At 40.3% G+C, this 22,276-nt stretch overlaps 2 protein-coding genes across 3 annotated transcripts in view; one reads left to right on the plus strand and one right to left on the minus strand.

Moving 5' to 3' along the window:
* Positions 1–5,299, plus strand: part of ERP44 (endoplasmic reticulum protein 44) — a 52,483-nt gene extending 47,184 nt beyond the window's left edge. Inside the window, 2 exon segments of the mRNA XM_066992689.1 lie at positions 2,104–2,206; positions 4,705–5,299. Coding sequence (XP_066848790.1) covers positions 2,104–2,206; positions 4,705–4,806 — 205 coding nt within the window. The 3' untranslated portion in view covers positions 4,807–5,299.
* A 1,726-nt stretch (positions 5,300–7,025) lies between these two features.
* The window catches only part of STX17 (syntaxin 17), a 33,725-nt gene continuing 18,474 nt past the window's right edge, over positions 7,026–22,276 (minus strand). For both annotated transcript variants that reach the window (XM_066992692.1, XM_066992691.1), the window contains exons 4-8: positions 18,818–19,037; positions 12,877–12,995; positions 12,742–12,792; positions 10,614–10,700; positions 7,026–9,912 (exon numbers count right to left, since the gene is read on the minus strand). In XM_066992692.1, the coding sequence (XP_066848793.1) occupies positions 9,673–9,912; positions 10,614–10,700; positions 12,742–12,792; positions 12,877–12,995; positions 18,818–19,037 (717 nt within the window). In that variant the 3' untranslated portion in view covers positions 7,026–9,672. The remainder of the gene's footprint in view (positions 9,913–10,613; positions 10,701–12,741; positions 12,793–12,876; positions 12,996–18,817; positions 19,038–22,276) is intronic.

The following is a 22,276-nucleotide window of genomic DNA, read 5'->3' on the forward strand; positions in this document are numbered from 1 at the left end:
CCCATTCTTACTTTTGGAAACTCAGAGTATTTTAATTATAATGTGTTTTGGTCAAAGCCAAGGATTCAAAGCTCAGATTTAACATGCAGTGTCAGCATAACCTTGTCTAATTCTGCCATTCCAGCAGGCATTTTCCTACCTGAAATGTTTGTTTGGAAGGAGAGTTCAAACTCACCTTTTCCCCATAATTCTCCACAGGCTAAAAGTGTAGTCCTTCGATTTTTTTTGTTGTAATACTAACTGTAATAGTGCTTTTCAAATACCTTAAGCTATGCATGTTGAAAATCATAGTGATTATTTTTCTCTTCCTGTTCCTATTTCTTTGGAAGAAGATCGTGTTCACTGCATATGTCAATGCTTTTAAAAAAAAAAGTGTAATTTGCATTTTTAAAGCGCTCTTTTCATTGTCACTTTGAAAACAGTCCTAAAATAAATCATTATCTCTTACAGAGGGGTAATAGAGATGTTTAGTTTCGACTTTCACGTTATGTATTTTACACGTTCTGTTTCTGTGAAACACTATCAGAATAATGACAGCTACTTGCCTGTTTGTATACCAGTTGTTACATACAAATGAAGATGAGAGAGATGTCAGGATTGGAGACAGTTGCTTGGTGATAAATAATTATTCAGTCTTGCTCTGGGAGATTGAGCTGGTACTTAGAAGTATGTAACAAACGGTTTGGAAATGAAGAGTGCTTGGAGATCATTTAAAATCTTAATGCTAAGACTTTTCTTCACCTGTGAGGATTTCTGCCATTTTAGTACATTTTTCTGGTCTTTTTTTTTTTCCCCAGACTTTTCTTTCTTGTAATATCACTGCTGCCACCAACCTGTAGGGTTTGGATACCCACACTTTGATTTCCTCAACTGGTATTGCTGCTGTCCTCTTTAGAGAGTTGCGATTTGGAGAACAGCCACTTCAGAGGCAAATCAGACCTTCACGCAGCATTTTTTCCTCCTGCTTTGGCCACTTGGCCCTATTCAGCCTGCTGTTGCAGGTTGGAAGTGATAACAGGGACTGTTCAACAAATCAGCTGGAGTTTTTCAGAGAGAACTGGGGAGCTACAAGGGGCTGTAGGCACCAAATGCCCTTGCTGCGTTAGGGGAGGAGAAGAGGTTGGAGAGGAATGTTGTCAGCAGCATGGCTGACCCGTAGGCTCCTAGGAGCCCAAGGAGCAGCGATCCTGCTGTTTGTACAGCTGGGCTGAAATGAACGCCCTTCTCTACCTCAGCGCTAATTCCTGATCCTGCCTAGGAAGGGAAGAGGTCCCTCAAAGTGCTACCGCTCGCTTACAGTTAGCGGCACTGCTGCGCTGATACCCTCTGACTCGGCCTTACGCTACTTTTTGTCCGTAGAGTTGAATAATGATCTGGAATACAGCTGGTAGCCAGCCTCACCCCACTTTGTCCCACTTCCCTAATTGGCCTAATGAAGGGCTCCCTACTAAACCTGTCTCCATCTTTTAGCTCCGTAAGCAATCTTTTGATTGCACGTGTGCTGCTCGTGTTGATTTTTTTTAATCTCATCCTTGATGCTTATTAGATCAACTCCTCCTTTTAAGCTTTTTAGTCTATTTGACATCTCGCAAATAAAATCGGATGCTGTAGTTTAGCACGTTTGCTGTGGGTGACAGTAGATGATTTCAGATTAGATTTAAATTGATATCCTCTTAGTGCTTATCTCTAGTGTATATGCAGTTACTCAGGCAGTAGAGAACCTTTCAAAGATGTTTTGTCAATACTGCTACCCAACTGTCATTTGTATCTGTAAACTGTGCACTTGGAGCCTGCTGTTCTCCCTTACATTATGGTTAGTGGGGAGCTGAAGTGAGTCTACAATGAAGTTATTGGCTAGTACGACGCGGTGGGAGTTATTGAAAAGATGAAATACTTGCTGTGTTCTCGAGAGACAGTGGAAAGAAAAAGAAGCTGGTAGGATACCTTAACAAACCATTTGCTTTCTGTCCTCTATTAATCCCTTGAAAGTGAACATAGTGTGCCAGATGAACAGAAGTTGGCTACTCTAAACAGTACACTTTGTCTTCTGTGTTTGGACTTAACTTCTAATAAACACGTGGGTGTTTGTTTAATTTGTTCCAGAGTTCCAGGTAAACTGAAGCAATTTGTACTAGACTTGCATTCTGGAAAATTGCATAGAGAGTTTCATCACGGCCCTGATCCAACTGATGTAGCACCTGGTCAGGTAAGGTTACAACAGACACATGTAACTTGGCAATTTAATGAAGACTGTTTTTTTTCCTAGTCATAGCTGTACTTTATTTCTGAAAGAGAAATCTGTTATAGAAACATAATGTTGTCATTTCTGCTTTGCTCTTGCGTTAAAGGCTTCTTTTGGTTAAAGGGAGGGAGAGCATTAGAGGGAAATACGGAAATACACTACCTATCTTCCTTGTATAAAAGAAGGAGTGTAAGAGTATCTGTTTTCTCCACTGAAAGATCCTGGTCTAGACAACTTTTTTGAGCTTGTAAAGCTGCTGTTACGTTCTCATTTGATTTTCACTAGGGAAAACTGATACTTATGGATATAAAACCATAAACGCATTGTAGCCCACGTAACGTACTGAGAGGGTGCTTCTAAGGGGAAACATAGGTTGTTGTATTTATTGACTTGTAGTCACCAGTCCAAGCAGGAGGCAGATTATTAGAGCATCAACTAAGGAGTGATAAGTGGTAATGGGGCTTATTACTTTTATTAATACAGATGAAAAGTGGCATTAATAGTAGTCACAGACTGCATTTGTCAGTGCGGATTCCTTACTATTCTTCTTAAAGATGATTATAGTTACATGCATGGCAGCCACTCCTGGGATCTCTTCAGGAACATAACTTCCAGATCCTTCTTCAGACAAAACTCAGCACCTCAGTGCTGAACTTTAACCAGTAGGCCGAAAAGAAAGGACTTTTCTAGCTCTGATTCCCTCAGCTCAGCCCAGTCTGTGTCTTACTCAGTCTTGGGTCTCCATGATGCACCCCTCTGCTCATGCACTTGGTGTCATGCTGGGAAATGCAAATATAAGTCTGTCAGGCAACCTTCTCGTTACCTCAGACTCTATCTAAAGAAATAATTGCTTTTATACAGTCATTTTGACATAGATGTTATATTGTCTAGCCCTCGAAGAGCCATGTTGGTCCCAGAGGAGACCCTTTCTCCTCGTATTGGGGTGCCTTGGGATAATGATGGGACAAGGGGGAATGGTCTTAAACTAAAAGAGGATAGATTTAGATTAGAGGTTAGGAGGAAATTCTTCACTGTAAGGATGGTGAGGCACTGGCACAGGTTGCCCAGAGGAGCTGTGGATGCCCCATCCCTGGAGGTGCTCAAGGCCAGGCTGGATGGGGCTTTGGGCAACCTGGGCTGGTGGGAGGTGTCCCTGCCCATGGCAGGGGGTTGGAACTGGGTGGGCTTTAAGGTTCCTTCCAACCCAAACCATTCCGTGATTCTACGAAAAGCCTGCAGATTTCTGAGTCAGGAATTGTTCCCGGCGCTCTGTGGGTGACTGGCCCCGAAGCGTGGTTGTGAGCAGCTGGCCTCAGAACAGCAGCAGGCATTGGTGATGCTGAAATAAGCCGAGCCCCTTGCTGTTCTAACACCTTACCCATGTGTAGGCTGCTCAAGTAAACTCATAAATGGAAAGTAAGTTCAGGGACCAGGGGGATCCACAGCTGCAGTCACTGGAGAGGAGACACAGCACATTGGCTGTGGAATAGGAGACGGGAGAGAGCGCCTTGGGCAGGGAGTATGACTGCTTTTGACTGTGATGATTGGCTGTGGAAACACGAAGGCCAAATTTTCCCCCTATTAGTTCATTTAACTGGTAACTTCCAGTGTTTCCCAAGAATTCAGTGAGCAACTTGAATTCAGGTCAGTGGGAGGAGCTGGAGGAAACGGTGTCAAGCAGAGCAGGAGACTGAGGCGCAGGCTGCTCAGTCGGCTTGGGGCTAGGCATACTTCGAGGCCAGTACAATGTGGAGCAAGTTTGGCCAGGGAGGGAGGAAGCCTGCCGACTTCCTGGATTCTGCCGCACATCTGGGCAGAGGCTCGATGCCGAGAGCTGCACACTGGCTCTTGTGTGCGTTTTCCGAGGGAGAACAGGGGCACGATCTAGTTTCCTAGGTTTGTTTACTTTCTCATCTTTATATGGCATCCTGCCATCTTGTGGAAGATGTGTATGCCTGTGCAATGGAAATACTGGGTGGAAATTAAGCTGGAGCTTGCTCTCCGAAGTCATACATGTCCCCTGAGTTGCATGTGGGTTTTTTTTGGTTTTCACAGGAAATTACTTTTAAAATACTTTGGCAGCGATTGTACTTCTGCCCTGGTATCCGAAAATCAAACACAAACCAAAATACCTTCAAAGCAAGTAGCAGATACTCAAATAAATCTATAGTAGGGTGCATTTGAAAGACTTTTAAGTCACTCGTACAGAAACTTGTATGATGGTAGTTACCTTTCAGATCTGCTAACAAAAGAAATGTCCTTAACCGACAGTACTTAATATGTGTGTGGATGTGTATTTACCTACTTGGGACTTCTAATATGTCCCCCGCTCCAAAAAAAGCTCAATTTGTGAGAATGCTGGCTATTTGTGCGCTCCTCTAACTGTTAGAAGTTCATTTAATGGAGGCAATTGATGAAAAAAATGTGTAACGAGTGATTTTACGGTTTGTTCTGTTTTTCAGGCAATTCAGGATTTAGCAAGCAGCCCACCAGAGAGTTCATTCCAGAAGCTGGCACCCAGTGAACATAGGTACACCTTATTGAGGGAAAAAGATGAACTTTAAAAACTTGAAATGATCTTGCAAGCCTTTCAGACAGCAGCATTGACTTCTGTGTGGTGGAAATAGTAAACCTATATTTTCATAATTCTATGTGTATTTTTATTTTGAATAAACTGAAAAATAATTTTTTTCTCCCCAGGCTTGTAAATACATTTGTTTGGTGGGTCATTCTGTACAGCATCTTTCAAACAGTACGTTCCTAATGCTAGAGTAAAATACCAGAGACCCATCCAGACTCTTGATCTAACTCTGTTCTGTAAAACTTTTATAATCCAAATGAAGGTATCCTTGCCAGAGACATGCTGTTAACTTGCACTATCCCATTAAATAGGACTTTTGGGTTGTTTTCTGTGTAATCTCGGTAGTACGTGCTTTCTCTTCTTCTTCATGTGAACAGCTATCCTGGTAATCTCTTTCTTTGTCACATTTTTCTCCAACTTAAGAGGGTCTTCTATTCTGGATACTTGGGAAGGGAATAAATTAAAGTTTTACAGAATCTCGTGTGGTGCTTTACTGGGTCTAAATGTTCAAGCAATTAAACAATTCTGGCTATTACCAGGTGAGGAAAGGAAAAGTTGTAATGGCGATGGCTGTGTTTTGGATGGTAGGGCTGCACTGACCTGCTCTGGTTTCCTGGAATTACTGTGCTGTACACATAACTGTGTCACAGGAACACAAATGTTACAAACCCTTCAAAGCAGGAGAGGACTAGGAGTGCACTGCTGTCTTTTGTTTTGTCACTCTTAAATGTCTGATGTCTTAAATGACCTAATGCAAGTGTTAAAACAGCATTCCTGGCAGATGTTTACCTGCTAAACAGCCATTCCAAACTGTTTTACTCCTGTTGTCTTCTGCCTTAGTTATTGCTTATTCTTGGATTCTTGCTCGGCTATTTGAGAAGAGCCACGTGGCCCTGTGCAGCTGTGCCGAAAGCTGATCCCGACAGAGCCTGCTCTGTGAAGCACCTCCAGCCTCAGGCACAGGAGCTTTCTGGGGCGATTCTGAGGAGACAGGTGCTAGCGCTGACCAGCACTGAGATAAAGCTGAGCAGATGCAGAACTGGTAGCTAAAAGGGTAGTGCAAGGCTGTTTAAGAGCTTTTTTTTCCCGTATGTTTCACTCCAAATGGAGCACTAGTGGCAGCTGACTCATACCACCTTCCCCTTGGAATCCAAAGATGGCAGCAGGGGAAGGGTTTTAAGGCTGCCACTTGTTATCTGCTGCAGGCGCTGCTTCCAGAACTGAGTTGTTAGGGCATCTGAAATCACAGTCTGTTCCCAGGTGGTGCCTTAAAGTGCTCATCTTGCTCCTTTGAGTTTCCTGTTTTCCCTTCGGATTCTTACTTACGAGTGCTGTTTGGTGGAAGACGACTGAACTTCTTCCTGGAGATGCTACTTCATCATGCAACCAGCGGTCCGAGGGCTGGTGCTTTCACCTGGTTAGGGAAGGATGTGCCACCTCCAGCCCCCTTTCTTCATCCACACTTGTTTTTCTGAGTAAGGCTGTGTTCCTAGAGCTTCGGCATCTCTGCACCAGGTCGACAGAGAGATGCATCAGTTTTATGTCAGTCACTTCACTGTGTCTTTGTCGGAGTTGGACCAGATTCTCCTGGGTTCTCAGTAAGCGTTGACCTGGATGGACTACTGACTTCTAAGTGACTTTCCTATTTGCAAGCAGAAGGTTGAACAGCTGAAGTCTACTTACACTTAACGTGGTGGTCAGCATCGCTTAAGCTTTTGAAGTATCCGATGATACGAGGAATTTAAGTAGGTAGAGCAAGCGTGTCATGCAGGGAGCGCTGGACAAAATGTGAGCTTTCAAACTGAGCCCCTCAATTCCTGATCATCTGTGTCACTGGTCTTAACCCTTCAGTGCTCAGCTAACCACCCCTTTAACGCTTCTCCAGGCTATCAGGGGAAGCTGTCAAACAACGTTAGTGTTATCCCCACACAGAACAAAATCATTCCAAGTTCTGTCTTTAACTAAACTCCAGGAGTTGATTTCTGTACCAGTTAGCATCTAGCCTGAGACACTTGAGGAACTCGTGTTAATTTTAGTCAATGTAAATATTTTAATAGCTGAAGTGTGTGTTTGGTAACTCAGTACAGGATTCCTAAATGTTCGTAACATAATTGTTTTAGTAATAGGAAATTGCTGAAGGATTAAGCTTTTAGATGCTGAAAGGAAATAAAAAGTGACATTATAAATAAATGCTACACAGTCTGATAGGCAAAAACTTTTATTTGGTCTGAAAGAATTATGTATATTTTGCATATCTTCTGACTAACATCCCTAGCAATTTAAATGCTAGTTCTGTTACTCAGATGCCCGTATTTTTTCACATATGTAAATAACCCATCTATTTTAAAAATCATGGCTTAAATAACAGCCTCCCCAGTTTAGTGTATACACAATGTTTTTAAATTGCTTCCTTAAAGACGCAAGGAGGAAGAATAGTTTTTGTGCTAGATCTTTTATGAGATGAGCCCATACTAAGCTGACTGTGTAAGCTGTAGCAGTAGCTCAGCTCTGACTTTAGATTGTCCTGGCATTAAGTCCACTTCAGGAGGAGAGGGCAGAGCCTGCAACGTCTCTGATGTGGCTGCTGGCACTTAGATGCACGTGGTCTAGCACTGTACCGTAGGAAAGCAGACCTGTTTTTTTTAAATCATACGAAGGATCAAACATAGTTTCTATTTAAGAACTTCTTCCTTAGTTTCTTCCTTTAACTGTAGAAATTACCAATCACGGGAATGAGCAGCCATAGGGTGAAGTTGTTACAGACTCATTAAATGTATTTACATCCGAAGAAAAGAAAAGGGTTTCTGCATGACAGGCGCAAATGAGCTGAATTACTCGGGTCATGTTTTCCACTCCAGCTGATTTTACAGATGTAGGCACTGCGGCTTTAACACGTGCAGTTTTGACAATGTTCGTGATTACTCGTGAAAACTATTCCTGTACACATTGCTTCCCTGAGCCTCATTCCTACTTAAAATAGATGCCATGCTCTGACTGATAGCAATTTCAATCATATTTTAAAAGTAATACAGAAGAACTGTTCAGAAAAAGGTACTTGTGCTGTAACTAACAGTTGCTTACAGTGTCCCTAGGCATAAAAACCTATCATCTGTCATTAGCAGATGGTTCTTTCCAATGATGCTATCAAAGCAGTGGTTAAAAAAGGGAGCTTTTTCTAAAAGGTATGCTTCCCTGTACCGTGTTCCCTGCTCGGGAACCTCAGCGCTGAACACTGACTTCAGTGTTCACCTAATAAAACAGGGCTCGAGCAAGCTTGCAGCGCTCAGGATGAACTGAACAATTAAAAAAACATAAAGCAGCAGCTTCCCAACTTGCCTTTCTGTTCCTCCTGACAGCAGCAGCAATAGTGTGGGAACCGTCCTGCAAGGATGGAGGTAGGACCACGTGCTGAACAGGAAGCTTAGGTGAAAATAAAAACGGTAGCACTCCTGTACCTAACAACAGAAGTTACAGGAGCAAAGGGCTTCTTAAGCAGCAAAATAAGGAAGGTAAGGATAAGGGGCATGTACTACAAACAGTACCTAACCCTATGCAGGCTTCACAGTACAGCATGTCCCAAACGCTCAACTGAAAAGGCTGAGAGGCTGCCATGCAGTGCAGGAGGGAGCAGAAGCCTCAGCAGTAAGCAGGCTGCAGGAGGTGCGCAGCTGACCTGAACAAGCACGGATTACTTATCGTGAAGCAAACAGTATCAGGTTGCCATTTTCAAACTAGTCCCAGGATCTGGTCAGCTGCCAGGGGCACCATTTAACAGGTACCTCGCGGGGCCTCGCTGCTTCACCACCCTCTCCCCTGGCACCTAATGGTACCTTTGAGGGATAAAATACGATTGAGGGAGCGGGCCCTGCTGCAGCACCGCCTTCCAGTGAAGCTACTTAGCTCTCCCACCGGAGTGCTGCCGGTGCCAGGCTATGAGAAGCGAGAGCAGCATCTACCCAGGAGCACTGCTGCAGCAAGCTGAGGCTTCTGGCTCAGAAGGGTTAGGGTTTGGCACTTCATTCCGTCTGCAATGCTCTTGAGATGTGCCAAGGAGCTGAAGAGCCACGAAAAACGAGTATTCTCTGATGGCAGTCCTCAAGGGTTGCTTCTGAGGCTAAGATTGAACTACGCTTTGAGCAAATGGGGAGTTTACAAATTAAAAAAAAAAAAATGAAAATGGGAAAAACTGATGATGATGCTGATCTGAGTTGGCCGATTCAGACAGATGCTGGCTATACACACATTTTTTCTCCACATTGCTCACCCACCATTTTAACCTTACTCTATAGCACCTAATGCTTCCCTGTGCAAGTTTTGAACAGGCACACACAGGAGGCATTTGGGAATTCTGATAAAGGGAAGTAAATTTTGTAGTACTCTGAACATGAAAGATGGATGGGAGCTTATTTCCCTGTCTCTGGAGGACAGGCATTAGATTAAAATATAATTAATTACAATATAAGTTCCAGCTTCTGGGTGGTGTTCATGGGAAAGCACTAGGGTTTTCCAAGGCTCTCCCTCGGTACCGTCTGAAAGACATTTTGTGCAAATCAGCATGAATCACCTGTCATCCATCATTACAGCTGTGCATGTATCTCGCCTAAGAATTCTGTAATTAAAAGAAGTTACCCAGGTAATTCTTAAAAGACTGATGTAACTTATCACATCTGAAAAGAGGAAGCTCTGAAGTTCTGACATGACCGTTTCCCCCCACCCACATTAACAGTACTTGCTGGCAAAATGTCACACAAGTTCACACAACCCAGCCTCGTATTTAAAGCGTAAGGCTGCAAGTCTGTCATTAGCACGGCTACTATACTTTTGTTCCTAGTCGTGATGAACCTATACTTCAGCTGGATTTTTTGGCTCTTTGGCAAGAAAGCTCCGGACAGCTGGAAGAGACCTGATCAATCAGTTTTTGTTTTCTTCTTTGTATCAATTTCCCACCTGTGAAGCCCAAAATCCCACCGCCAAGTGCAGCTGCAATTCCTGCCACTTTGAAGCCTGCAAGGAGCCCAATAGGACCCCCCACCACGCCCCCAATGACAGCACCTGCCACAGGCAGAGCTGCCAGCTTGTACTTCGCAGCCTGTAAAGAGAGAGGAAAAAAAAAAGAGTTAGGATACTTCCCTGTTGTGCTCTGCATTTTTCCCTTCATCGCTCTTGGCAATGAGTTGAATGCTCAGTGATAAATACACTTTACAAATTAGTATTTAAAAAAAAAATGTACTATCCCACATGTACGCACCGAAACCAATTCAAAAGAGAGCTCTCGTATGCATGTGGGTACCAGATCTTTTGACGTGCTACTGGCTGATTACATATACTACTTATTACCTTATCCCCATCATTACATCAAATGAGAAACTGAGAAAATGCTCAGACTTTTCAATAACACGCCTAAATACAGGCTTGTGGCTTATTAGGAACTCTCACTGACATCATATAAATTGAAATTGCATGCCATCATCAGCCTGTTGCCCCACATTCACTTGATTCTTGTGAGCCAATCGCTGAATGCTCTTGTCTTGCAGGTGCACCAAAGCAGCATCAGAATATCATATAATGTGACTTGCAGAAAAAAAAAAAAAGGTATTTTCTAGTAGCCTGGATGTGATAGAAAATTACAAGAGATTGATTTTTTTTTCCCTGCTACCTGTGGGCCATTTCTTCCTTATTTCCTTAATTGCTGGCTCCCTCAGCATTAAAGACGGCAGATCAATGGGGTTAATACAGAGGATTGCTGGGAGGCAGAGTACCATTGATTCACCAGCAGGAGCAGATCCCTACCTTCCTCAAGTTTTTGGTTCCCTCTTCAGTATTCACAGCAGCGCTGTTGACATGGTCTTCAATCCTGTCAATCTTCTCCTGCTGCGACTAGATGCAAAGGAATTATGAGTGAGGTAGCCTGCTGGGAAGCAGCAGTGGGCCAATACACACCATTTTAATGCCTGTAATCAGGGCCCCACAGCCGCTTTCATCTGCCACACACTGTAGCCATGCAGCCTTAATGGTGGTTCATTAATAGTATCTGATAAACTGTGCTGAAAATACAAACTTGCTTTAAAAAAAGCTTAACTATCAAGTAATAATACGGTGCGAGTATTACACAATGTGTTGCTACTGTTAGAGAAAACAACCCATAACATATGATTTCTAAATCTTTCCTGTGAATAGATGAACTTGCATTCCAAAGGGCAAAACAATCCAAACTAGCATTTTCGTTTCCTGCTGAGCTTCATGTTCAAAAAAAAATTATATAGATAGCATTTATAAGATCAGTACCAATTCCAGCAAACAAAGCGCTATACAATACCAAGAAATCTAAATAAAAATCTTTAAGTATGACATTATAAAACAGCGACTTAACTTTACAAATATGATAGTGGCTACTGAAAATATACTTGCTACTGCTCTATATGTCACTGTTCTTTCACTTTAAAAAAAATACTACATCCATCCTTTCTCTAGACGCAGTCAGATTCCCCTGCAGTTTCCCTCAGAAGACAGAGGGTTTTGTGGGTTTCTTTGTTCTTATTTTAGTCTCAGCAGCACTCAGGCTATTTTATGCTACAGAATAATGACATGGCTAATGTTCACCTACAATAAAAGGCATTCCGAACTTTTTCCTCTTTCTCATTCAGAAACTGCTGAGACCGGCTTTGGTATCTTCATCTACCATCTAATCCACGCCATCAAACACTCCAGACACTTGCTAGTATAGCTAATGCTGGTTCTGTGCAAAGCCCACTCCTGGAACAGGCTACTAAAAAAAAAAATAAAAAAATCTGTCCCTTTCCAGCCTAACCAATCTTGTACGTGAAGTAGCACAGGTTCGGCAGAAAGGATAAAAGCTATCTCACCTATCCCACCTAACCCAAGGGCAAGGAGATTACACGACTCTCCGAGCAGATGAGAACTGTCTAAATTCCTGTTAGCAAAGGAAGAATTAAACATTGAGAACTAACTGGGGGTGACAAAGGTGCAAACCATTTGAAAGCCACGTTTATAAAGGTAAAGAAAGGTTACTGTAGTGGTGAGGGAATCTTCAGACTTTTCCTAGTACTCCCAGTTCAGAGATTAAAAGTTCCTGGAAAGCATCCAACCTGTGCAGTGAGGTCTGTTGAAGTCTGTCCTCGTGATTACAATTAGAAATGTTAAGAATGAATTGGCACTGCAGTGTTTCCTCTGAGGTCCAGCGCATGGCAAGGGGCATTGGCCAGAACATCAGCTGTTGCTCTGGTGATGACAATTTAGGAGTAATTACCCATCACTAGTGCTAAAATAAAAGAGTACCGTCTCCTCAGAATTTTACCTTGACAGATTCTGAATGAACAGGGCAACCAGGAACGTATTTGTAGCAACAGCTCACTGAAGGAAGAGCTATTTGTTTTCTAACCATAACGGGCAGTTATGCGTGTTAAACTAACGCTTCTGAACATTTCTCTTCTGATACTACTTGAAAACCAAAAGAAAACCTTTCAATTTAGTGCTAGATAACTTGTAATAATTATATGGACCAGCTACCACTTTGGAAAGCATCAAACGTTCAGGCTTTGAAACCAGATGCATGTTTACCATGGGTCCCAAGTAGCAAAGACAGGAGCTCTATGCAGGCACCTCAGCTAACTGTGGGGACACTGCTCTGCCTTCGCTCAGTGATGGGCATCTCCCTGAAGTTCCTGACAGCAACTAGGATTTTGAAATCTCAATTTGTTTAATATTGGACTGAATAAATTCACTTAGTGTCATTCTGCTGTTCTGTTGTTATCCAGAGACAGCTAGCTCGGTCTGGGTTCAGATTATGGACAGAAGTGTTGCTCTTCTTTTGTTTCCCATCTAGGTGTTATCCATTCACTCTTTTTATTTTATTTTTTACAAGTTTCTATCTAATAGAGAATGCAGAATTAATACTTACATTGACTAACACAGAAAATTCAGTCACCAACTGGCTAAGCTGAATCAAGTCCTACAAATAAAAAACCAAATGTTATTTTGTAATAGTTGCTGAAAACAAGAACATCAAGGTAGCTGTAAGGGAGTTCCAGCGTACCTCTTCTAAAGTTTCCCAGGACTCAGCTGCATTTTCATTCTGAGGTATTTCAGGAAGGGGAGAATACATCTGGATTAAACTTTGGGACCCATCCTTCACTTCCGTGTTATATAAAGTTTCTGAATGAAAAACATGATGTTTACAAATAAATGCACTTGATCAGACTGCAGGTGACACAAGCAAGTTTTCTCACTCTTAATGTTTCTCATCAATAAATTGATATTTGATCTAATTCAAGCTTAACAACAGCCCTGAAAACTCTCACATTGGGAAAAGTCTCACTCACAGCACTACACAGTTTCTTAAAAGGAAATTATTGCCAAAGAAACGGGTCCATTTCTAACAGCGCACTTTCACAATCGGTTCTGAGAATGATGAAGAAATTACACTGCTGAATTTAGGCCCAGTTAATTGCTTTTATATCAGCTGAGCTTTAAAAGTTTACAGAATAACACAGCTTGGGACAAAACCTTCATTTACATACAATACATAAAAACACCTCACTTCCAAAGCTGGACAATTATTTATTTTATGATTGATTTTTATGCTACCAGTTAGATTGTCAGTCATTTGGGTCTAAAAGTAGCCAGAGGAAAAAGTTCTTGAAGTAAAAGCAGTGAGAACTAGGCAATGTGCTGCCAAACATTTAGTGCTCTGTCCCACTGCGTAACAGTACTGCAAGGATGGCAAACATTTAAAGCTCAGCAGCGTAAAGGGGATATTCTTAAGCATCTTCCTTTCTAAATCAACTGGATTGAATGTAAAAGACTGTGGAAAAAAATGGGGAAAGCAGATATAATGAACAGAGACGCACATACCTCCTCCAGTCAAAGAGCCCTGCCTTGAGCCATTACGGCTGTAATGGACAAGTGAATATTTATGGACAAGTAATTCAGTGGTAATTAAGAATAACAAGTTTGGCTTATCATAAGCAAGGATTAAGGAATAGCTTGAGAGTATGAAAGGCAGGCTGGAGAACGTATGTATGTATGTAAACACGGTGCAAAGATCATGCTAATTTAGACAACTACAATTTCTGAAGGAAGACAGCTACTTTAACAGGACACTGATGTTTACTTTCTTGGGAGGTTAGTATCAAAGCTTAACGGAGGGAAGACTGGTTAGATAGTTCTAACAGTATTAAAGTGTAAATATTACATTGAAGTCTTCCTTTGAAACAATGAATGTGCCAAGGTACTGTAATAATATTATATGACTGTTACTGCAACAGATACAAACAATGGAAAATAAATTAATATTTCTTGATAAAAATTCAGTAATAGAGCATGCTTATTCATGGAATTAAGATAAAATAAAAATGATGCATTTTCATTACATTTGTCCATTTCTCAACATTTTTATCCTAGTATCTCAAAATACAGCAAGGACCAAAGCTTACTACTCTCAGATCAATACAGTTCTAACACTGAAGCCGATACTCAGCTATAGTTACTAAATACACAGAAAAGCAGAGCAACAAGGGTAGAGTAAGTGATGTAGTGTTTTATGTGGGCCTTGTTTTTCTTTCTAATTATCTTTACCCCTCTTCCTTTAAAAATCCAGACACAGAAGGCACTTTAGATTTTACAGTCACCACCTATTCTTCCAGAACATATTTTTGATCTATAACATCAGATTAATTACAGTCATAGAATCACAGAACATCCCGAGTAGGAAGGGACCCACAAGGATCACTGAGCCCAACTCCTGGCTCCACACAGGACCAGCCAAAAACCGAACTCTGTGTCTTGAGAGCGTTGTCCAAATACTTCTTGAGCTCCGGCAGCTCGGTGCTGTGACCACTGCCCTGGGGAGCCTGTCCCAGTGCCCGACCACCCTCTGGGTGCAGACCCTTTCCCTAACCCCCAGCCTGACCCTCCCCTGTCCCAGCCCCATGCCGTTCCCTCGGGTCCTGTCGCTGTCCCCAGAGAGCAGAGCTCAGCGCCTGCCCCTCCGCTCCCCTCGTGAGGGAGCTGCAGGCCGCCATGAGGCCTCCCCTCAGCCTGCTCTGCTCTGGGCTGGGCTGGGCAAACCAAGGGACCTCAGCTGCTCCTCATGGGTCTTCCCCTCCAGGCCCTTCAGCATCTTCATAGCCCTCCTTTGGATGCTCTCTAATAGATTTATGTCCTTTTTATAGTGTTGTGCCCAAATCTGCACACCATACTCGAGGTGAGGCTGCACCAGCGCAGAGCAGAGCAGGACAGTCCCTTCCCCTGACCAGGTAGCCCTGCCATGCCCGATGCACCCCAGGGTATGGCTGGCCCTTTTTTTGGGGTGCACTCAGCACAGCGTACCTCGCCAGTCATAACTAATGATATATAAGCAGTTCTAAAATACTCCTTTTCCCTTTTCAATATAGTTAATCCCGTATCAAAGTGTATGCATTTTTGGATAAACCAATTTTGCTAAATATTCTGACATTTAACATTGGTTTTGAGTATTTTATTCCATTTCAATCATTCACAATCCTATTTCAAAATCCAGTTTCTTCTACCAAGAAAAGCGTACTCTTCCCTAATCAGCCACATGCATGCTAAGGTGATTGAAATTAAAGTATTCATAATTCAAAAATCAAAAAAAACCACCAAAATACTCATTAAGCAAATTTGCCTCCTTACAAATTATGTTCCCTGCTCTGGTTTGTCCTTAATAAGCTATGCTGACCTACTGCAGAAGAGCACATTCCTAAAAATACATACATAATACTGAAGATTTGAATGGCACACAACCAGGAGAACTTAAGTTTTCAGTCAGATTACACTGTTGTCATTTTCTAATAGCTAAAAATTACTGAAAAGAAACATCCTCAAGAAAATTCTTCTCTCACTTCAAAGATCTAAAGTAAAGATTAAGAAGGGTAAAAAAAAGGTAAAGTAACATTTGGGCTGAAAGTATGAGTAAGAAATTTATATTCACAACTTCATGTTTTATCAAGTCTAACCAATTTTAATAGAACTGAGAGTGGAAGTGACTGCACCAGTTTCACTTACAGCATCTCCACAGAAATGCAGTAATACAAAACACCTCTGCAAGATTTCAAAGAGCAGCTTCGCACCTCATTATACTCAAGATAAAAATCTAATGCTCTGCAAGATTCAATATGCTGGTTAAAAGACTTCAGTAATTTTAAGAGTAGAACCTGACCTTTTGTTAATATTTGCTTAAAATGCAATTAAATTCCATTTCTATTGGATCTGAGCTGAGGATGGTGAAGGGGGGGAAGGAACTACATCATTTCGCTGACATGCCTTCTAAATGGGCAATCTGAATTTGTAAACTCCTTACTTCCCCACCAGATGGGAAGCAACATGCTACAAAGAATGGGCATACTGAAGCTCCTTTGATTAAGATCAGCAGCCAAGATTTGCTTTCAGGACTGCAGCCTCTAAGCACGAAAGAATAGGCAATATATTGCATCTGTGTTAGCAATTCAACAGAGCTGCTTTCACAGTCAGGCAAACTTTTTAAAAAAAACCTGTATAATTATATTTAGTTGTCTGCCTGACTGTATGTTTCACTTTAAATGGGATGAGCTATTTCTGTATTCTTCAGCTTACATGTAGGAGCATGTCATTCCAGTAATATTTTTCTGTTCTTCTCATCCCAATCTATACGATCAACTTCTTTTCTTTTTAAAGTGTGGTTACGCTCAATTTCCTCCATATTTTAAAGGTATCTTAGATTAAAAAAAAAAAAAAAAAAAAACAGTCCTGTTCTTCGAAATTAAACTGTAGTTCCCGTTTGCCATCCATGTAACTGTTAGAAAAGCAATAAGCCAGGACAAGGCCTTTCCAATAAAATACCAGAATGTACTGAGGACAACTGCAGAAAGTTACCGAGAGAACAGGTGTTTTAAATTTTATTCTGATTGTAACACAGAAGAGCTCACAAAGAGCCTGGAAGCGATGGCTAATACGGATGATGGGGATCACTGAATACAAGAATTCACCATTCTAAAACCTTAGAGTAAGACCAAAGACAATGAGCTCCCCACAAAAGAAGTATTAACAAATTCAGCAAATGGATTAATAGAAGTTATGGGGAAGAAGTTCCTAAAGGATAAAAGAATGTAGAAGAGCTGGCAGACACTGATAAAACAGACTATACTGAAGATAACAGCAAATTGTCCCGACACAGAGGAAAACGTATAACATAGGAAAGAATTATGAATTCAGCAAGAACTCTTCAGTACCCTGGATGTCAAGACTTTGAGACAACTAATATGAGTACAAAACAATAATATAAATGTGGAAGGTTAATATCAGAAAGACTAAGACACAAATAAATTACAACTACCAAGGGCATAAATGGTAGCAAGGCAGTTTTCATGAATGCCATTAAAAATCAGAGGAAGACAAAGGAGGTATAAGTAGGTGCAGTGCCAGGTAAAGAAAGAATGATGACCCAGAGAAAGATGAAGTCAGTCCTTACACAAAAAAGGAAGCTGTAATCTGATACTTGATGCAATTAATTTTAACAAGAAGGAAAACAAGCAAACAAAAAAGATAGGCTGAAACATAAAGAGAACAGGTTAAAAATATTTAGATGATCTAGATGCTTTCAAGTCCTGAGGGTCTGATGAAATTCATTCTTGAGTATTTAAGAAACAATCGCTGAAAGTTCAAATATTTCTGAGAACTTGTGGAGAGTACTAAGGGGATCCTGGAGGACTGCAAGAGAATAACTAAGTTATCTTCCTTTTTTTGGAGGAGGGGGAGGATGCAGCAAATAGCCAGACTTGGAAACCCACGAAGGATAAACTCCTGAATAATCAGTTCACAATATCTGAAAGCTAAAAGACAGCGAAGGCGCTGAGAGCAGGCAAAATTCATATGTCAAAAGCTTATTCAATCTTTTTTACTGGTCTGTTAAGAATATATGAATTGCATATTTGATATAATTTGACTTTCATAACACTTCCTGATACTACACCTGATGTTCTCAAAACCAAGCCCAGTCTTCCAAATCCACTTTTCTCCCTGTTAGAATTCCTTGCTTGTTAATTACACTTGAAACAGTCCCTGTAGTTCTTTATATAGCAACAAGAAGGGCCGTGAAATAAAATGGGATGGCAGGTTCTTCTACAATGACATTGACTGAAAATACTTTCACTTTTAAAGACATGACATTTCCAAACAACTTTAAACAATGTTGCTACTGCAACAATCAATCTAATTACTATTATGTAGAAGGATTTAATTCTTACATAATCAACTTTCTCACAGATTATTAGCAGAGAATGCTAGCCAGTGCCAGAGCATAGTGCGTGCTTCCCCTGAAGACAGAATAGTACAACAAAGAATGAAAGATGTTTTGTATGGAAAGGAGGGAAAAACAGCAAACGTCTGATTTGTTTGTTCTATAATGTGTTTTCAAAATCTTTTATTTCAACAGATTTATAATATTTTCTGCTTTCTTGTCAGTTACCAAGATTAAATGCTACAGGAAGAGATATTCTCCTTTATATATAGACTTGGTCCACCTTTCCACACATTTCAGCAGTGGCATATCATAATTTCTGTCATATAAAAATTGTTTTCTTTTCAATGTTGAAAGCACTAATTCAATGAAAATGGCCTAAATGATTACTTGCACATGATTAAGTGATTTGCATGGGCGGCAAAGAAGTCAAGCTACAGTGAAACACAAAGTGTTCTTCTTAGGAACTGTCTCCAATTTCAAGATCCAAGGCTATGGGATCTTCTTCATGGAAGGCCACGCCTACTCTGTTTCTTAAGACACTTAATTAGAGTGTCCTCCACTTATCAAAACTCAACAGGTCATGAGAAAAGTGTGGTGTAGGGAAAGAAAATCTACTTCTTGATTAACTATTATTATTCAACTGATCTCTCTTAAGTTTACTTCATTCGCATCTGGTCAGAAAATGCTCACTGGATACAACAATACAGATACAATAGATACAGAGATGAAATTCTCCTACCTCCTCCTACAGTTACAGATCTGGTTAAAGAGCCATCCTCCTGCCCTTCTAGTTGCCTTTTAAGTTCTTCTGCAGATTCAGAATGGAGCTGTAGGAAGTCCCTTATGGCAGATGAAGCTTCCTCTTTCACTGGATTTATCATTCTCTGCAGAACAGGGATGTCTTCCTGTCGGACTCGCAAACAAAGTTTCTCCATCTCTCTCATATTGGCTCGGAGTTGCTGTAACAGTTTTAAGAGTTGTGGTTACGAAGCAATTATCATCTTGACCAAATATATCTTCTAAATGACCATAAAAAAGTGCCATTTCTAAGTTTTAATAAACTAAGACAAATAAAGGTCCCTACTTCAAAGCAATCTGTATGCTCCCGGTCAGCTACATCCATTTCCTTTTCCAGTGTGCACTGTACGACCGCATTTGATTCACCTGTCAATGACATGCTCCCTAGTGCTGTAAAAGCTCTCGCCTCCAGTACCGAAACCTCCCTTTGAACCCATCCAGGGTCTCCCACATTCTGCTATTTTATGACCAATGCTATTCCTCAGTCTCTTTGTACTGTTCCTGCAGAAGAGTCACCCCATAAAAAAATACAGCTCTCTGCAGAGACATCCTCACTTCAGGTATCTCAACCTAAAGATGATCTGCTTTGAACAACCAACCTATCTCCTACTCTTCGTAAGGAGGAAGATGGTCCTGATACGGAGAAAGACAGCAGCAATCAGCTCGGTCAGAACTCATGAACTATGCATAGAGGAGAGCACTGCTCCATGGTGTGTTTGACATGGGGGTGCCATTACATCACAGCCAGCATGTTAAGTCTGTTGCATTTTTTTTTATATATATTTTCTTACACAGCGTCACTCGGTTCACTACAAAAAAAACTTGAGGCAGCAACTCCCTCTTCGATGGCACTTAGGAAAAACAACAGTTTATATATACAGTGCACGGAGTAGTCATCTGAACATAGTGGTCAGCATCTTTTTGGAAGTGGCCTACTTTCCGGAATGTAAATTAAGCTATCTGCCCCTGAAGAGAAAGAACCAAAGGTCAAGGAAAAGATGGTGCCTATTACGTTCTCTGGTGAGCTAATTTCTCAGTAGTACCAGCCAACCACAAAACAAGGGAGAAATATTTTTAAAGTTGTCCCCATCAATTTTTTTTATTTTCTTGTCAATTCTACATTTTATCCACTTCCCCAAGTGAAGAAGTCAGTCTTTTTTGTTTGGGGTTTCGATAAAAATATATAGCTAATTAAATCATTATGTAATTATTCAGGTTATTTCGGTGAGCACGTCCAAGTTAGTCCTTTCCCAAAATATTTACACACGTTGCAACAAGTTGAGATAATGTCCCAATGAAATAAGCGATTGCTTCTCAAAATTTTCTTTCTTTTTAAATATATAATAAGTGACTGTGTTGATTAATGCACTTCAGGATGCAATAATTTGCAATCCCTAATTTTTCCAAAGCAATCAATTTCATTTTGTAAAGACGTCTTTAGAGACAAAGGAGAAGGATTACTTTTTTTTGTTGTTTTTTACAATATATTCTTTTTCAGAAGAAGGACAAAAATATTTGTTTGACTGGAATATCAAATATAATAAGATACAAAAATATCTCTTTAATTACAAGGGTTTTAAGAAGATATGAACTATTCACAGCTAGCAGGAATAGCCTGTGTGCAGGCATCTCCTGTGACATAAATTTTTGTCTACAGCAACATAGAGCTATTTTATTGCCTAGGCTTTTAAAATCTAAAAATGCATGCAACTTCTCTTTCTCTAAAAAAAGAACTGAAGAAATTTATAGTTCAAATTATACTACTCGTTCCTTTAGGACATGTTTTATGTAATTATAAAAAAAATACTGTAATAAAAACTATATTCACTGCATTATATTATAAGGAGATATACTAAATTATATTATTCATTGCACTATTTACCAATTGGTTTGAATATTCTTATATCAGAACAAGAGAATGGATTAACACCACGGAAAGGTTAGGAAAAGAACGTTTTTTTTTTTCAATAATGCAAATTAGGTACATGTAATGCCTTAGGAAGGCAATAGTGCATACCTGGACAAGAAGGAAGCAAATGGAACTTATTTATATATACACTAGCAGAACTAGCATTTTTTAACATGCATGAAAAAAAAAAACAGAAATATAATTAGAGAAGGAAATTAATCAACAACAAATTCAAGTAACACTGCACAAGTCCTATTAGGCAACCAAAGAAAGAACTATTGATTTGTAAAAATAATTTGTCAAATTACTGAGAGAATATTCTATTGTGTGCTTAAATTAATACTATCAGTAGTCAATTTAGGCTACATTATTTAAAGTTAATCTCAGGTAAAACCACTAATTAACAACAAAACAAATAGGGAAATAGACACACAAAAAATAATTTTGCAAGATACTGAGCTGAATTAGAAACATGGTACAATAATTTTCTGTATACATTTTTCACCTTCATTTAACAAACTACCTTACTCTTCTTGTTACTTTCTCCCATGGCCTGCCCATAAGCACTAAGAAAGGGAGAATGCCGTCACTGTCATAGTCCACCACATGCCAAAATTCTCATTTTATAAAAAACTTGCACTGAGTGAAGTTGATCAGAACCGTAGTTTCATTGCTCATTATTATACCGCTGATCAAATATTTGTGAGAAAGAAGACAGAGGAATCAAATGATAGTATTTGCATATTTGGTGGAATTTAATTTTAGTACCTCTTAGACTGGATGTGGAGAGGACTCCTGTTCCACTTACTGTCAATTAAACAGAAGCTACATGGAATCAGCCTCAAAAGGGCCCGAAGCCCCGCTGTCAGGAGGCGTCTTAGGAGCTCACCAGGGTGTAACCTGGTAAATGTTACAGAAATGCAAATGACTGTGACTTCTTTTCATAATCTTTTTAATGGGACAGAGCTTAATCTCTGGGGAGAGCATAGAAGTATATCATCCTCTTCTCAAATGCTTCCATTTTTTAAACCATGCTTACTCAGCAAGGAAGGTAATAATTTATGCAAGCTCCTCAGTTTTGAATTCATCAAATTTAGCCAAGATAATGCAGAATTTTTCTTTTTAATATTTGGAATTTTGGTCTGTTAAATTTAAAAAAAAGAAAAAGAAGAAGAAGAGGAATGTAACTATATGTTTCAAATGGCTTTCTCACAAAAATTGTAGGATAAAGCTGGCAAAAACTTTGTGAAGTCAGCCCTTCAAAGCATGATCAGCTGTCCCTATTTTACTTCTGACAGTTGCTTATCTAATCTGGTTTTCAAAGGACTTCTTTGTGAAGAGCTGCAACTTTCTTGATACTATATTGCAAGAATTCATTATCCTAATTCCCACTGCGTTTTTCCTCATGTCGAATCTAATGCAGAAATCTCTTGCATCATTTTAAACCAGGTATTTCTAATTCTGTTCAAAACAGAGGAAGACAAGCCCTGT

This window comes from Anser cygnoides, chromosome 2 (assembly GCF_040182565.1).
Source record: "Anser cygnoides isolate HZ-2024a breed goose chromosome 2, Taihu_goose_T2T_genome, whole genome shotgun sequence".
NCBI classification, from domain to species: Eukaryota; Metazoa; Chordata; class Aves; order Anseriformes; family Anatidae; genus Anser; species Anser cygnoides.